The following is a 19,105-nucleotide window of genomic DNA, read 5'->3' as shown; positions in this document are numbered from 1 at the left end:
GTGACGCTGAGGGAGCGCGGGGAAGCCGCCGGTGATTACTTGCTTTAAAAATTAATTCATTGGTTAGCGATTGCTGCGAGGCTTTTGAATTACAGCAGGCGAGGGTAGAGTGCTGGGGATATTCCTGGTGTTTAGCAGGAAAAACGGAATTATGAGACGTCTTGAAGTGACATTTTGAAGTGGCCCTCAGGGATGTTCTGAGGGGCGGGGAGCCTGCGGGATGTTCTGAGGGGCGGGTGTACTGCTCATGGTTCTAAAGTACGTTGGGAAGTTGTCAGAAATGACGCTGCGAATTGGGTCGGAGAAAGTCCTGGATTTAATTTTGGTTTTATTTTGTGGTTATTACAAGCACTTATATCTTATTTCCCCTCTGTTGGCTTCGGTGTTTGTTTCGCAATTCTTTTCCGTATCGCGGCGGCGCGACTTTATTAAAAAGCATAATTTCAGTAAGGTGACAAAAATTTACATCAGTCATCCCCATAACGTCACCAAAAAACGAGTTGATGACGAAACTAGTACTGAAGTTTTATTTTGATATTTAAAATCGCGTCTCTCCCCTCACAAAATTCCCGCGCTTGCGCTTTCCCAAAATGGCCGCCAGGGGGCGCCGCTCCCTCACGGCTGCCCGTTCTCAAAATGGCGGCCGGCGACCTCGCTGCCCATTCCCAAAATGGCGGCCGGTGACGTCACCGCATCCGCACTGCCCTACCCCAAGATGGCGGCCGGGCGGGAGCGGAGCGGGGCGGCCGCGCCTGCGCCCGTGCCAGCGGTGCATGCCGGGCGTCCTGCCCGCCGTGACGCTGCACATCGCACCCGGCACCGCCACCGGGGCCCGCGGCCATGGCGGGCGTGAAGGTGATCGCCAACGACACCGAGTTCCAGCCCGAGCTGAGCGCCGCCGGCTCCCGCTTAGCCGTGGTGAAATTCACCATGAGGGGGTGAGTGAGGGCGGGGGGCGGCTCCTGCGCGCCCGTTCCGCCTCAGGCTCCGGGAAAGGCTCCGCTGTTGCCGTGTTTTTATTCGGGTTTCCCCGGCGCGGGTTGCAGCGTGAGGGGCGCTCCGGAACGCGTCAGTGCAGTCGCAGCATCAGCGCCTTTCTAAGTTCCGTGATTTTTAACACAATGTTTCGAGATCCTGGGATAAATTCCCGTTTTTCCCGCCGAACCCACTGCCCGCGGACCCGCCATCCCTCAGGCGCTCTGAGGGAGCAGGGGCTGCGCTGCTTTAAAGCCCCGTTAAAGGCCAGCAAAGTGATGGGAACAAGGCACGGACAGCGCTAAAAACAACTTAAAACTTGCAAAAACATCTTTTGCCCCATAAAACTTGCCTTGATCCGCACCCCATTTGCCCGGGACAAGTAGATTATCCCTTTTCCCCTCCTCAGCAGGGAGGTGCGACTGTGATGAAATCGAGATGAATTTGTCACCAAATAAACCTGGATATCTGAATTATCCCCGTTAATTTGTGAAATTAGGGAGAATAGTGATAATCTCGGGTCTTTGGGGGTTCATAGGGCACCTCATTATTTTGTGGCTGCTGCCTCTTAGTTATGGGTGGTTTTTTGCCAATTTTCTGCGTCGGGGTTTTTTCATTCCACTTTTCGTTTCTCTTTCTCAGTGAGAAACTCCCTTTACAGGAATTGCTGTAGCCAAGCACTTCCTACACTTTTGGTGACGCAGAATAAATAAAAAATACACATTTTCATCCAAGGCAATGCAATTAAATCAAAAGAAACCAACTCTGTCCTCCCAGGGCCAAATAAATATGGGAATAACTGATTAGAGCTGTAAATGAGATTTGTTGTGGGAACAATTCGATACGTGTTGACCATTAAATATTTAAGTTGTGTGTAAATATAATTTTTTCCCTGGATGGGCTAAAGACATGAGTTTTTTGTGAGTAGTATTTTCCCTTTGTAACACTTTCTTGAGCAGGACTGTGGTAAAAACGCTGCGAATAAAGACAATAAATTGCAGGTTCCCAAATGTCACAGTTCATTGTATCGGCAGCGGGCAGCCAGGTAGAGAGGCTGCTTTTCCAGCAGGATATCAGGGAGAGCAGGAACATTCTGATTCCATGTGGGGCAGGCAATGACAAAGAATCCAGGCACGGAATTCATGGAAGTGTCGCTTTTCCCGCAGGTGCGGCCCTTGCCTGCGGATCGCGCCCGCCTTCAACGCCCTGAGCAACAAATACCCGCAGGCCACATTCCTGGAGGTGGACGTGCACCAGTGCCAGGTGTGTGCTCCAGAACCTTCCTGCTGCCCAGCAGGGCACAGTGAGGGCACAGCAGCCCTGGCAGTGACTGCTCCCAACCTGGGAGAACAAATCCCTGCCAATGCTGTGCTGCCCTGCCTTGGAGCAGTGGGAAAGCACAGAAATTCACTGATCCTCACCCCACAGCACTAGGGTGAATTAAATACATTTCAAAAAATGAACTAAATGGGTTTATTGGTGGCACTGGGTAGCTCCCAGAGACTGCCTGAAGCACTAATGGGGACTCCCATCTGCTCCCAGGGCACAGCTGCCACCAACAACATCTCAGCAACGCCCACGTTCCTGTTCTTCCGGAACAAGGTGCGCATCGACCAGTACCAGGGAGCAGATGCCGTGGGCCTGGAGGACAAAATCAAACAGCACCTGGAGAACGATCCTGGCAACAGCGAGGACACTGACATCCCCAAAGGATATGTGAGTAGCTGCCCACAGCTTTGTTGTGTAGCTCAAGTGTTACAACAAATGTGCTTGAAGGCAAATAGCTGGGTTTTAGGCAGAGCTGCCTAAGAAAATGTAAATATTGACATATACACATTTCCTAAGAATAAAGGATGTCTCTAGTCATTAAAATGCATTTTGTGTGCCGTGCTGTGGCTGTCCCAGCTGTGAGCAGCTGTGCTCTCTGTCCCCAGATGGATCTGCTGCCCTTCATCAACAAGGCTGGCTGCGAGTGCCTCAACGAGAGCGACGAGCACGGCTTCGAGAACTGCCTGCGCAAGGACTCCTCCTACCTGGAGTCCGACTGCGACGAGCAGGTGTGTGCTGCACGTGGGCCAGGGCTGCAGGAAAGGATGTGCTGCCCATGGATCCAGGATGTTCTCCTGCAGGAGCCCTGGGCTCCCAGGATGTGCTGCCCACAGCTCCAGTGGCTGCTGCACACCTGGAATGTTCTGCAGGCTCCCAAGGTTTCCACCCTGAGAATGCCCAGGCACAGGGCAGTAAAGGCCCAGGATGGGTGGAACAGGGGAAGTGAGCCCAGCATTTTATTCAGAGCTGCCCTATTCCTATCTCCTGTGCTGGGTTGGTTCCAAGTGCACAAACCAGGGTGTAATTTTGGTTTTTTCCCTCTTTGTTGTTTTCCACTTGGTTCCAAGTGCACAAACCAGGGTGTAATTTTGGTTTTTTCCCTCCACAGCTGCTCATCACTGTAGCTTTTAGTCAGCCTGTCAAGCTTTACTCTATGAAACTGCAGGGGCCAGACAATGGTGAGTGACACACGTGGAATTATTTATTGTTGATTGATGGGCAAAGATCAGAGTTTGACACACAAATCAATTTATTATAGATAGATGCACAAAGTGTTTCCTACAGTTTGGTACACAAAGAGAAGTGACACACAAATCAAAATGTTTATTATAGATTCTTACACAAAGTATTTCCTATTGTTTGATACACAAACAGAAGTATTTCTATTGATACAAGTATTAATTATAGACTGATACACAAATAGAAATATTTATTATAGATTGATACACATTTGCAAGTATTTATTATATATTGATGTGCACATACAAATGTTTATTATAGATTGATACACAAATTATTTATTGTAGTTTGATACACAAATCAAAGTATTATAGATTGATACACATTTACAAGTATTTATTATAGATACACAAATAGAAATATTTATTACAGATTGATGCACACATAGAAGTATTTTTTGTAGATTGATACATAAATAAAGTATTTATTATAGGTGGATACACACATAGAAGTATTTCTTGTAGATTGATACACAAATAGCAATATTTGTTATAGATTGATACACAAATAGAAGTATTTCACAGATATTGATACACAGATAGAAATAGAAATACTTCTTATAGATTGATACACAAATTATTTATTGTAGTTTGATACACAAATAGAAATACTTATAGGTGGATGCACACATAGAAGTATTTATTATAAATTGATAATTAAAGTATTTCTTAGAGTTTGATGCATACGCAGATTTATTATTGATTGATACACAAATAGAAATATTTATTACAAATTGATACACAAATAAAGTATTGAAGTTTGATACACAAATAGCAATATTTATTCTAGGTGGATGCACACATAGAAGTATTTATTACAGATTGATACACAAATAAAGTATTTCTTATAGTTTGATGCACACATAGATTTATTATAGATTGATACACAAATATTTACTATAGTTTGATATGCCAGTTGAAGTATTTATTATAGATTGATACACACACAGAAGTATTTATTATAAATTGATAATTAAAGTATTTCTTAGAGTTTGATGCATACGTAGATTTATTATTGATTGATACACACAGAGAAGTATTTATTATAAATTGATACACAAATAAAGTATTGAAGTTTGATACACAAATAGCAATATTTACTCTAGGTGGATGCACATATAGAAGTATTTGTTATAAATTGATACACAATTCATTGTAGTTTGATACACCAAATAGAGATATTTGTTATAGGTTGATGCACAAAGTATTATACATTGATACACAACATGAAATATTTATTATAGATTGTTACACAAATATTTACTGTGGTTTGATACAAAAATAGAAATATTTGTTATAAATTGATACCCACATAGAAGTGTTTATTATAGATTAATACACAAATTATTTATTGCAGTTGATACACACATAGAAATATTTATTATAGGTGGATACACACATGGAAGTATTTATTATAGATTGATGCACATTTACAAGTATTGTAGACTGGTACACAAATATAAATGTTTATTACAGATTGATCCACACATGGAAGTATTTATTGTAGATTGATACATAAATAGAAATATTTTTATAGGTTGATACACATGTAGAAGTATTTATTATAGTTTGATACACAAATAGAAATATCGGTTATATATTGATGCACACATAGAAGTGCTATAGATTGATACACAAAAAGAAATATTTATTATAGGTGGATACACAAATAAAGTATTTATTGTATTTTAATGCACAAATATATGCTATAGTTTGGTACACAGTAGAAATATTTATTATAGGTGGATACACACATAGAAGTATGTTTTACAGCTTGATACACAAATAAAGTATTTCTTATTGTTTGATGCACACAGATTTATTATAGATTGATACATAAATAGAAATATTTATTATAGATTAATACACAAATATTTACTATAGTTTGATATGCAAGTAAAAGTATTTATTATAGATTGATAAACACATCCAAGTATTTACTGTAGTTTCATACAGAGATAGAAGTGTTTACTGCAGTTTGAGACACAAATAGAAATATTTATTATAGATTGATGCACAAATTATTTATTGCATTTTGATACACAAATAGAAATATTTGTTATAGGTTGATACACAAATAAAGGATTTGGTGTAGTTTGATACACACATCAAAGTTTTTATGATATACCGATACACAAATAGAATTATTTCTTATAGATTGATACACAAATTATTTATTGCAGTTTGATACACAAATGGAAGTATTTCTTATAGATAAAAATAGCTATCATAGCTTGATACACAAAATGAAGTGTTTACTATACATTGATACACAAATACCATATTTGCTATAGTTTGATACACAGGCAGAAGTGTTTATTATAGATTGACACACAAGGTATTTACTGTAGATTGATAAAGGAATACTTCCTATAGTTTGATACACAAATACAATCTTTATTGTGGTTTGGTACACAAATAGAAGTGTTCATAGTTTGGTAGCCTGGAGAGAGACCTGGATTCAATTCCAGGCCAGAGTGAGATCCATGGAAATGTTCCCAGCATTTTATAATAACCAAGCTCCCACTGTGCAGCGTGTGCAATCTCCTGGCTGGGTCCTGCCATTTCTGGGGCTGTAATTCCCATTGCCTGTGTGTCCCAGGGCAGGGCCCCAAATCCATCCCAGGGACTGTAATTCCCATTCATTCCCTGTGTGTGTCCATGGCCCAAATCCATCCCAGGGACTGTAATTCCCATTGCCAGTGTGTGTCCCAGGCCCCAAATCCATCCCAGGGACTGTAATTCCCATTCCCTGTGTGTGTCCCAGGCCCCAAATCCATCCCAGGGACTGTAATTCCCATTGCCAGTGTGTGTCCCAGGCCCCAAATCCATCCCTGGGACTGTAATTCCCATTCATTCCCTGTGTGTGTCCATGCCCCAAATCCATCCCTGGGACTGTAATTCCCATTGCCTGTGTGTGTCCATGCCCCAAATCCATCCCAGGGACTGTAATTCCCATTGCCTGTGTGTGTCCATGCCCCAAATCCATCCCTGGGACTGTAATTCCCATTGCCTGTGTGTGTCCATGGCCCCAAATCCATCCCAGGGACTGTAATTCCCATTGCCTGTGTGTGTCCATGCCCCAAATCCATCCCTGGGACTGTAATTCCCATTGCCTGTGTGTGTCCATGCCCCAAATCCATCCCTGGGACTGTAATTCCCATTCCCTGTGTGTCCCAGGGCAGGGCCCCAAATCCATCCCAGGGACTGTAATTCCCATTCATTCCCTGTGTGTGTCCCAGGCCCCAAATCCATCCCAGGGACTGTAATTCCCATTCCCTGTGTGTCCCAGGGCAGGGCCCCAAATCCATCCCAGGGACTGTAATTCCCATTCCCTGTGTGTCCCAGGGCAGGGCCCCAAATCCATCCCAGGGACTGTAATTCCCATTCATTCCCTGTGTGTCCATGGCCCCAAATCCATCCCAGGGACTGTAATTCCCATTCCCTGTGTGTCCCAGGGCAGGGCCCCAAGTCCATCAAGATTTTCATCAACCTGCCGCGCTCCATGGACTTTGAGGAGGCCGAGCGCAGCGAGCCCACGCAGGCGCTGCAGCTGGGCCCCGAGGACATCCGCGAGGACGGCATCGTGCAGCTGCGCTACGTCAAGTTCCAGAACGTCAACAGTGTCACTGTGAGTGCCACCAGCTGGGCAGTGGCACTGCTGGCTGTTTGTCACTTTGTGTCACAGCCCGGCCAGCCTGGGGCTGTGGGCAATCCCTGTGAAACAGCGCTGCTCCATGAATGGGTGTTAAATAACAGACAGGGATGTGTGGGATGGAAATGAAGGTGGGATTTGGTCAGCTGCCACATCTGGAGGGCACAGATGGGGTGTGCACACAAGGGGGAGATGTCAGAAGCCAGCACTTCCCTCTGGCCAAGGGCTCAGAGAGCCTTGCACAGAGCCCAGAACACCTCTGGCTTTGAAAGTTACCAACCTCAGGTGAAGGTCTGCAAGTCAGGACAAATGAAACAGAATAATAGTGAAGTTATCACGGGGTGGAAAAGTGGATTTTAGTGGTTTTGGTATGGCAAGATGGAGGGAGCTGAACTTTCTCCATCTCCTGCTGTGATGGTGGCACTTCTGCATTGGTCCAGAGTAGAAGCTCCCTGTCTAACACAGGGGACAGGTACTGGTACATAATTGTACACAGTGTACACATCATTAAAAATCACATCACAAAATACACACATCATATTCAAAACATAAGTTTTAATATAAAGACATAACGCAGAGTGCCTGGCACTGTCCTGCTGGACAAGAAAAAAGAATTTTCTAGATAAGATCCAATAAACAACCTTGAGAGCCCTGACTCCTTCTTCAAGGTGGGAAAAAAGACTTGGGAACTTTTCTCCAAGTCACTCTGACAAATAGAGATCCCCACAGCAAAGTTCTGACTCCATGGTTCTGAAGGCTGATTTATTATTTTAGGATAGATACATTATTAAAACTATAGTAAAATAATAAAGGATTTCATCAGATGCTAGCAAGGAATAGAAAAGAATGATACTAAAGTCTTGTGATTGTCCATTAATTAAAAACAATCACATCACACCAATCACAGATACACCCTGTTGCATTGCACAGCAGCAGGTAATTATTCTCAGAAAAAATCCTGGCAAAAGGATTGTTCTGAAATGAAAATCTGAAAATGAAAATCTGAAATTTTACAAGTGCTTCTTTTGGCTTTTCCCCGTGGCAGTTGTTTGTGCAGTCCAATCATGGCGACGAAGAGACGACGAGAATCACATATTTCACATTTATTGGCACTCCAGTGCAGGCCACCAACATGAACGACTTCAAACGAGTGAGCCCCTTGCTTTTATTCTTTCTTTTAAATCAAGCAGTTTATTTTATTTCTTTTTAATTTAAAATAAACTGCTTCAGTATTTATGGTGCACATTTCAGCAGGTTCAAAGCACTAACACCAACATGACACCTGCATGAACTGCTTAGTTCTCACAGCAAAACCAAAATTTAATTTCTTTTTGAAACTAAACCTTCATTTCTCTGCTGCTAATAATAAAGGAGTTTCACAGCTTTTCCTGCCTTTCACTGCCACTGAAAATCATTCAGAAATCATTCTGCTGCTCTAAAATAAATGCAGATTTTAGACCTCCCTCATTCTGCCAGACTGAAACACTGGCTGCCAGTGTTTCTTCTTTTCCCTTTTTTTTTTTGCCATTTTCCCATCTTTTCCCTTTTTTCTCCTCTTTTTTTCTACTTTCCCCCTTTAATTTGCCTATTTATTGCCATTTTCCCTAAAATCCCCATTTTCCTCTATTTTTTCTCCTTTCTCCTAATTCTTCTGCCTTCTTTCTCCTTTGTTTTTCATTTTCCTCTACACAACTACTTCCTCTCTGTAACACACTTCATTTTTCTCCCCAAACTACCATTTTTTTCCTTATAAAATTCCTATTTAACCCCAAAATCCCAAAAACATGGGTATTTTGATGGGAAAAATGGGGATTTTGCTGGGAAAAATGGGAATTTTGATGGGCGAAAAAGGGAGTTTTGGGGACAAGAAAAGGGAGCTTTGCGGGGCAGGGAAATTGAGCATTCTGGGGGGGAAATGGGGATTTTTTGGGGGGAAAAAAGGGAATTTTTGGTTGAAGGTTGACTGTGCTGTTTCCTCCTGCAGGTAGTGGGCAAGAAGGGCGAGAGCCACTAGGAAGCCAGCCTGGTTTCCTTTGTCCATTCCTAAGTGCTGCCGTAAGCAGGGACTGTCCCTTTGATTTGCTGCCATTCCCAATAAATCATTGCTTTAGCTGGAGCATCTTCCTCGCCTCCTCCTCCTCCTCCTCCTCCTGTTCCTGCTGCTGCTGCTGGATTTGTAAATAAAAGTGCTGACTTTTGCCCAGGTGCATTTTTGGTTTTGCAGGAAGGGCCTGAGGCTGTTGCAGCTGCTGAGAGTTCCAGGGCACCTGCCAGTAAGCTCAGTTTGTTCTCCCACACAGCCCCTCAAAAGCAGTGTGGGATTATTGTGGTTATTTATTTATTTGTGACATTTTAGGGTGCATTCCCTGGAAATGAGATTGTGGAATGATTCTGGTGATTTATTTATTTGTGACATTTTAGGGTGCATTCCCCCACATTCCTGCAGAACTGGAGCCCCACGGGTTCATCCCCTACAAATCAGGGCACAGGAGATGTAGAATTATTCAATTGATTTATCTCATTCAGGAACTTGATTTGTATGCATTTATCTGTTCTGGCACACAAAGAAGAATTAAGGTAGGTGGATACAAAAGATTTATTCTAGATTGATGCACAAATAGAAATATTGATTCTAGATTGATGCACAAATAAAGTTTATTGCAGTTTGATAGATAAATAGGAATATTCTAGATTGATGCACAAATAAAGTATTTATTGTAGATTGATAACCTATACACAAATATATATTAAGTATTTGTAATAGATTTATGTACAGATATGTTTATTATAGATTGGCACACAAATTATTGATTATAGATTGATACACAAATAGAAATATTGATTCTAGATTGATACACAAATAAAGTTTATTGCAGTTTATAGACAAATAGAAATATTCTAGATTAACACACAAAGTATTTATTATAGATTGATAACATACACAAATATATATTATTTATAACATTTATGTACAGATATGTGTTTATGATAGATTGACACACAAATTATTGATTCTAGATTGATACACAAATAAAGTTTATTGCAGGTTGATAGACAAATAGAAATATTCTAGATTAACACACAGATAAAGTATTTATTATAGATTGATAACCTATACACAAATATATATTAAGTATTTATAACATATTTATGTACAGATATAAGTGTTTATGATAGATTGACACACAAATTATTGATTATAGATTGATACACAAATAGAAGCATTTATTCTAGATTGAAACACAAATACTTATTGCAGATTCATACACACATAGAAATATTTATCATAGGTTGATACACAAATAAAGTATTTATTACAGAGTACAGGAAACAGATTGTAGAATTATTCAGATTATTTGTTTTATTCATGACCTTTATTTGTATGCATTTATTTGTTCTGGTACACAAAGAAGAAATAAGGTAGGTGGATACAAAATATTTATTCTAGATTGATACACAAATAAAAATATTTATTCTAGGTGGATACACAAATATTTATTGCAGTTTGATAGACAAATGGAAATATTGATTCTAGATTGATACACAAATAAAGTTTATTGCAGTTTGATAGACAAATAGAAATATTCTAGATTAACACACAGATAAAGTATTTATTGTAGATTGATAACATATACACAAATATATATTAAGTATTTATAACATATTTATGTACAGATATAAGTGTTTATTACAGATTGACTCACAAATTATTGATTATAGATTGATACACAAATAGAAATATTGATTCTAGATTGATACACAAATAAAGTTTATTGCAGGTTGATAGACAAATGGAAATATTCTATATTGATACACAAATAAAGTATTTATTATAGATTGATAACCTATACACAATTATATATTAAGTATTTATAACATATTTATGTACAGATATAAGTGTTTATGATAGATTGACACACAAATCATTGATTATAGATTGATACACAAATAGAAATTTATAGATTGAAACACAAATACTTATTGCAGTTTGATACACACATAGAAATATTTATTCTAGATTGACACACAAATAAAGTATTTATTATAGATTGATAACATACACAAATATATATTAAGTATTTATAACAGATTTATGTACAGATATAAGTGTTTATTACAGATTGACACACAAATTATTGATTATAGATTGATACACAAATAGAAGCATTTATTATAGATTGAAACACAAATATTATAGATTGATACACAAATAGAAATATTATGGATTGAAACACAAATATTTATTGCAGTTTGATACACACATAGAAATATTTATCATAGGTTGATACACAAATAAAGTATTTATCATAGAGCACAGGAAACAGATTGTAGAATTATTCAGATTATTTGTTTTATTCATGACCTTTATTTGTATGCATTTATTTGTTCTGGCACACAAAGAAGAATTAAGGTAGGTGGATACAAAATATTTATTCTAGATTGATACACAAATAAAAATATTTATTCTAGGTGGATACACAAATATTTATTGCAGTTTGATAGACAAATGGAAATATTGATTATAGATTGATACACAAATAAAGTTTATTGCAGTTTGATAGACAAATAGAAATATTCTAGATTGATGCACAAATAAAGTATTTATTATATATTGATAACCTATACACAAATATATATTAAGTATTTATAACATATTTATGTACAGATATAAGTGTTTATGATAGATTGACACACAAATTATTGATTATAGATTGATACACAAATAGAAGTATTTATTATAGATTGAAACACAAATATTATAGATTGATACACAAATAGAAATATTTATTCTAGATTGACACACAAATATTTATTGCAGTTTGATACACACATAGAAATATTTATCATAGGTTGATACACAAATAAAGTATTTATCATAGAGCACAGGAAACAGATTGTAGAATTATTCAGATTATTTGTTTTATTCATGACCTTTATTTGTATGCATTTATTTGTTCTGGCACACAAAGAAGAATTAAGGTAGGTGGACACAAAAGATTTATTATAGATTGATGCACAAATAGAAATATTGATTTTAGATTGATACACAAATAAAGTTTCTTGCAGGTTGATAGACAAATAGAAATATTCTAGATTGATACACAAATAAAGTATTTATTATAGATTGATAACCTATACACAAATATATATTAAGTATTTATAACAGATTTATGTACAGATATAAGTGTTTATTATAGATTGACACACAAATTATTGATTATAGATTGATACACAAATAGAAGCATTTATTATAGATTGAAACACAAATATTTATTGCAGTTTGATATACACATAGAAATATTTATCATAGGTTGATACACAAATACAGTATTTATCATAGAGCACAGGAAACAGATTGTAGAATTATTCAGATTATTTGTTTGATTCATGAACTTTATTTGGATTGTAGAACTTGATTTGGATTTTATGAATTGTATTGTGGAAGTTTATTTTATTCATGGCAGTTTTAGGGTTCATTTCTCTCTGGTTTTAGGAGGAAATGTTGATTTTCCAGCCAGGTAAGAATTGTTGGGGTCATTTCTTAGGAATTGCCAGGCCTTGAGCAGAACCAGAATTAATCCATTATATTAATTAATTAATTAAAATATAATCAATTAATTGTATTAATTAATTAATAACCATCATTAATCTCACTATAAAGAGAATTTTGTAATGGCAGGAGTGCATGGAAGGTGAGTTCCTTGCAGAAATGGAATTGAAAACATTCAAACACATTTGGGTTCTTTTGTCATCAATAAATAAATAATAAATATAAAATAAAAATTAAAAAGTAATAAAAAACCCACAAAGAAAACCCCAAAATAAAAATAACAATTAAAAATAAAATTTCAATCCCCAAATAATAACAAGAATTTAAAAAATAAAATCCAGAACCTAAAACCCAGGCAAAATAAAAATAGCAATATAAAATTAAACACTAAACCTCCCAAAAATAATAATAATATTAATAATAAAAATTAATAAAATTTTTAAATTAATAAAAATAGTAATAATATTAATAATAATTGAGAAAATTAAAAGCAGCCTCCCAAACATTTCAAGATAATTTAAAAATAGATAAAAGCCACAAAAAAAAAAAAAACCCACAAAAATAAAATGAAAAACCAAAATAAAGAATAAAATAAAAGGCAAAACCCCCACAATAATAAAAAAAAAATAGAAAAACCCACAAAGAAATAGGAAAAAACACTAAAAGGACCCCAATTAAAAATAACAAAAAATAAAAGAAAAACCAGCCCCAAAAAACCTTTAAAAATAATTTAAATAGACAAAGAGATAAAATACACAAAAAATAATAAAATACAAACCTCTCCCCAAAATAAAATAAAAATAAAGAATAAAATAAAACGAAACCCCCAAAATAATAAAAAGAAAAATAAAAAACCACATAAAAATAAACACCACCAAATTAATAATAATTCAAAAATAAAATAAAATACAAAAATTCCAAACCAATAAAAATAAAGAAAAATAGGAAAACACACAAACCCCTTCCACCAAATAAAATAGCAATAACTTAAATATAAAATAAAAAACCAAAATAAAATACAATAAATAAATAAATAAATAAAACAAAATAAAATAAAATAAAAAACCTCCCCCAGAATTTTAAAATCATTAAAAATAGAAAAAAAACCACACAAAGAAAAACACACAAAAATAAAAATAAAAATAAAATTACAACTAACCCCTCCCAATATTAAAAATATTAAAAATAGAAAGAGATCCCACAAATAAAACCAAAATAATAAAAAAATAAAAATGGAAAATTTAAAACCCTATAAAAATAAAAACCCACAAAAATAAAAAAACTTTAAAAAAAATTAAATAGAAAGAAAAATATAAAAAACTCCACAAAGAATAATAAAATACCCTTTAAGAGCTTGAAAAATAATTAAAAAATAAACTTCATATGCCAAAATAAAAGAACGACCAAAAGCCTCCCCAAAAATATTAAAAATTATTTAAAATAACCAAAATAGGAAAAGCTCCCTAGAAATAAATATTAAATATCTTCCAGAACTCCCCCAAAAATTAATAAAAATAGAAAATAAAAATAACCGAAAACAAGATAAAAAATATAAAAATATTTGTAAAAATTTAAAAGGAACAACAAAAACCACAAAAAACTTTTTAAAACCAAATAAAAAATCTCCCACAAATGATGAGTAAAATTAAGAAATAAAATAAAATTATGAAAAAAAAATCTAAAAGTATGAAAAAATCACGATAAAATTAAAAATAAAAAAGAAAAAAAATGACCCCAACGCAAAAGAGAAATATACCGAGAATAAACTGAAATAAAAAGAAAAGAGAAGAAATTAAAAATATGAATTAAAAAGAATAGTTAAGAAATAAAATGAAAATTAGGAAAAATAAGATATAATAGGAATTAAATAAAATAATGTAACATTAAATAAAATAAAATTAAATAAAAACTCTTTAAAGAAAATAAAAAATAAATAAAAGTAAAAATGAAATATAATATATAAATTAACACAAAATTTTAAAAAACCCTAAAAAAATTAAAAATAAAATTTAGAAAATGTATTGACTACATAGTGTGTATAGTGCAGATATGGTTATTAGTGAGCATGCTGGACAGAGAGCACACTGTACACACTATGTACTGTACATAGTGTACATAGTATACATAGTGTACACACTGTATGTACTGTACATAGTGTGTATAGTGCACACAATGTACATAGTGTGCACACTGTATGTACTGTACATAGTGTGTATAGTGTACTCTATGTACTGTACATAGGGTATATAGTGCACATAATGTACACAGTGTACACACTGTATGTACTGTACATGGGGTATAGACTGTACATAGTGTACATAGTGTACACACTGTATGTACTGTACATAGTGTGTATAGTGCACACAATGTACATAGTGTACTCACTGTATGTACTGTACATAGTGTGTATAGTGCACACACTGTGCATAGTGTACACACTGTATGTACTGTACATAGGGTATATAGTACACATAGTGTACACAGTGTACTCACTGTATGTACTGTACATAGGGTATAGACTGTACATAGTGTACACACTGTATGTACTGTACATAGCGTATATAGTGCACATAATGTACATAGTGTACATAGTGTACACACTGTATGTACTGCACATCGAGTATATAGTGCACACAATGTACATAGTGTACTCACTGTATGTACTGTACATAGGGAATAAAGTGCACATAATGTACATAGTGTACACACTGTATGTACTGTACATAGGGAATAAAGTGCACATAATGTACATAGCGTACACACTGTATGTACTGTACATAGCGTATATAGTGCACGTAATGTACATAGCGTACACACTGTATGTACTGTACATAGGGTATATAGTGCAGATATGGTTATTAGTGAACATGCTGGACAGAGTGCGCACACTACACACTGTATGTACTGTACATAGTGTACTCACTGTATATACTGTATATAGTGCACATTGTGTACAGTGTACACACTGTATGTACTGTACATAATGTGTATAGTGCACATAGTGTACACAGTGTACTCACTGTATGTACTGTACATAGTGTGTATAGTGTACATAATGTACATAGTGTACACAGTGTACTCACTGTATGTACTGTACATAGGGTATATAGTGCAGATATGGTTATTAGTGAACATGCTGGACAGAGTGCGCACACTACACACTATGTACTGTACATAGTATTTATAGTGCACATTGTGTACATAGTGTACACACTGTATGTACTGTACATAGTGTGTATAGTGCACACAATATCCATAGTGTACACACTGTATGTACTGTACATAGGGTATAGACTGTACATAGTGGACATAGTGTACACACTGTATGTACTGTACATAGTGTATATAGTGCACATAATGTACAGTGTACACTGTATGTACTGTACATACTGTATATAGTGCACACAATGTACATAATGTACATAGTGTACTCACTGTATGTACTGTACATAGTGTATATAGTGCACATAATGTACATAGTGTTCATAGTGTACTCACTGTATATACTGTACCTAGGGTATAGACTGTACATAGTGTACATAGTGTACACACTGTATGTACTGTACATAGTGTGTATAGTGCACATAATGTACAGTGTACACTGTATGTACTGTACATACTGTATATAGTGCACACAATGTACATAATGTACATAGTGTACTCACTGTATGTACTGTACATAGTGTATATAGTGCACATAATGTACATAGTGTTCATAGTGTACTCACTGTATATACTGTACCTAGGGTATAGACTGTACATAGTGTACATAGTGTACACACTGTATGTACTGTACATAGTGTGTATAGTGCACATAATGTACATAGTGTACACATTGTATGTACTGTACATAGTGTATAGACTGTACAGTGTTCACAGTGTACTCACTGTATGTACTGTACATAGTGTGTATGGTGCACACAATGTACATAGTGTACTCACTATATGTACTGTACATAGTGTATATAGTGAATGTATGGTTATTAGTGAGCATGCTGGACAGAGTGCGCACACTGTACACACTGTATGTACTGTACATAGCGTATATAGTGCACATAATGTACATAGTGTACACAGTGTACACACTGTATGTACTGTACATAGTGTGTATAGTGCACATAGTGTACATAGTGTACACACTGTGTACTGTACATAGCGTATATAGTGCACATAATGTACATAGTGTACACAGCGTACACACTGTATGTACTGTACATAGGGTATCGACTGTACATAGTGTACTCGCTGTATGTAGTGTACATAGCGTATATAGAGCACACATCGTACATAGTGTACATAGTTTACACACTGTATGTACTGTACATAGTGTGTATAGTGCACATAATGTACATAGTGTACACACTTTACACACTGTATGTACTTTACAGCATGTATATAGTGTGCACACTGTACTCCCTGTATGTACTGTACATAGGGTATAGACTGTACACAGTGTACATAGTGTACACACTGTATGTACTGTACATAGTGTATATAGTGCACATAATGTACATAGTGTACACACTGTATGTACTGTACATAGTGTGTATAGTGCACACAATGTACATAGTGTACACACTATGTACTGTACATAGTGTGTATAGTGCACATAATGTACAGTGTACATAATGTACATAGTGTACTCACTGTATGTACTGTACATAGTGTGTACACTATGTACATTATGTGCACTATATACCCTATGTACAGTACAGTGTGTACACTATGTACAATGTGTGCACTATACACACTATGTACAGTACATAGTGAGTACACTATGTACATTATGTGCACTATATACCTTATGTACAGTACAGTGTGTACACTATGTACACTGTGTGCACTATATACACTATGTACAGTACATACAGTGTGTACACTGTGTACATTATGTGCACTATATACACTATGTACAGTACATAGTGAGTACACTATGTACACTATGTACAGTCTATACCCTATGTACAGTACGTACAGTGAGTACACTATGTACATTGTGTGCACTATACACACTATGTACAGTACATACAGTGTGTACACTATGTACATTATGTACACTGTACATTATGTGCACTATACACACTATGTACAGTACATACAGTGTGTACACTGTACATTGTGTGCACTATACACACTATGTACAGTACATACAGTGTGTACAGTATGTACATTATGTACACTGTACATTATGTGCACTATACACACTATGTACAGTACATACAGTGTGTACACTATGTACACTATGTACAGTCTATACCCCATGTACTGTACACATGGTACAGTATAGTGCACACAATGTACATAGTGTACACACTGTGTACTGTACATAGTGTGTATAGTGCACATAATGTACAGTGCACACAATGTACATAGTGTACACACTGTATGTACTGTACATAGTGTGTATAGTGCACACATTGTACATAGTGTACACACTGTATGTACTGTACATAGTGTGTATAGTGCACATAGTGTACATAGTGTATATAGTGAATGTATGGTTATTAGTGAACATGCTGGACAGAGTGCGCACACTGTACACACTGTATGTACTGTACATAGCGTATATAGTGCACATAATGTACATAGTGTATATAGTGCATATGCTGTTATTGGTGTATGTGCGGTATGTAGTGCGCACACTGTACACACTGGATAGACTGTACACAGTGTATATAGTGCAGATATGGTTATCAGTGTACATGCTGGACAGAGTGCACACTATGTACTGTACACGGGGTCTGTAGTGTACATACTGATATATGGTGTGCATATAGTGTATAGTGTAGACCTCAAACACACTGGACATAACTGTCCATAATTGGACATAACTGTACACACTGGACATAAATGGAAATAACTGGACATAACTGCACAGGACTGGACATAACTGTACACATGTACAGACTGGACATAATAGTACATGACTGGACACACTGTACGCAGTGAACAGGACTGGACAGAACGGGAAATAACTGTACACACTGCAGAGGACTGGACATAACTCTACACACTGTACAGACGGGACAAAACTGGAACTAACTGGACATAACTGCACAAGCTGTACAGGACTGGGACATAACTGGACACTGTACAGGGCTGGACATAACTGGACATACACTGTGTCCAGTTATGTCCAGTCCTGTACTTTGTGTCCAGTAATGTCCAGCCCTGTACATGTGTCCAGTTATGTCCAGTCCTGTACAGTGTGTACACTCATGTCCAGTTATGTCCAGTCCTGTACATGTGTCCAGTTATGTCCAGTCCTGTACAGTTATGTCCAGCCCTGTACAGTGTCCAGTTATGTCCAGTCCTGTACATGTGTCCAGTTATGTCCAGCCCTGTACAGTGTCCAGT

At 36.4% G+C, this 19,105-nt stretch overlaps 1 protein-coding gene across 2 annotated transcripts; it reads left to right on the top strand.

The window, feature by feature from the left end:
- Positions 1-751: 751 nt before the first annotated feature.
- On the top strand, positions 752-12,758 carry LOC141725189 (thioredoxin-like protein 1). Of its 2 annotated transcripts, XM_074533781.1 has the most exons (8): positions 757-938; positions 2,142-2,238; positions 2,518-2,691; positions 2,910-3,032; positions 3,413-3,482; positions 7,001-7,173; positions 8,243-8,347; positions 9,182-12,758. In XM_074533781.1, the coding sequence occupies exons 1-8, from the start codon at positions 841-843 to the stop codon at positions 9,209-9,211; spliced, it is 870 nt and encodes a 289-aa protein (XP_074389882.1). In that variant the 5' UTR covers positions 757-840; the 3' UTR covers positions 9,212-12,758. The 2 variants fall into 2 exon arrangements, with proteins under 2 accessions (XP_074389884.1, XP_074389882.1); XM_074533783.1 differs by lacking the exons at positions 7,001-7,173; positions 8,243-8,347; positions 9,182-12,758 and adding an exon at positions 6,145-6,299 and having other exon boundaries at positions 752-938.
- The last annotated feature ends 6,347 nt before the right edge of the window (positions 12,759-19,105 follow it).

Source organism: Zonotrichia albicollis (assembly GCF_047830755.1).
Source record: "Zonotrichia albicollis isolate bZonAlb1 chromosome Z unlocalized genomic scaffold, bZonAlb1.hap1 SUPER_Z_unloc_1, whole genome shotgun sequence".
NCBI lineage: Eukaryota > Metazoa > Chordata > Aves > Passeriformes > Passerellidae > Zonotrichia > Zonotrichia albicollis.
This window is presented reverse-complemented; position numbering and strand designations above follow the sequence as displayed.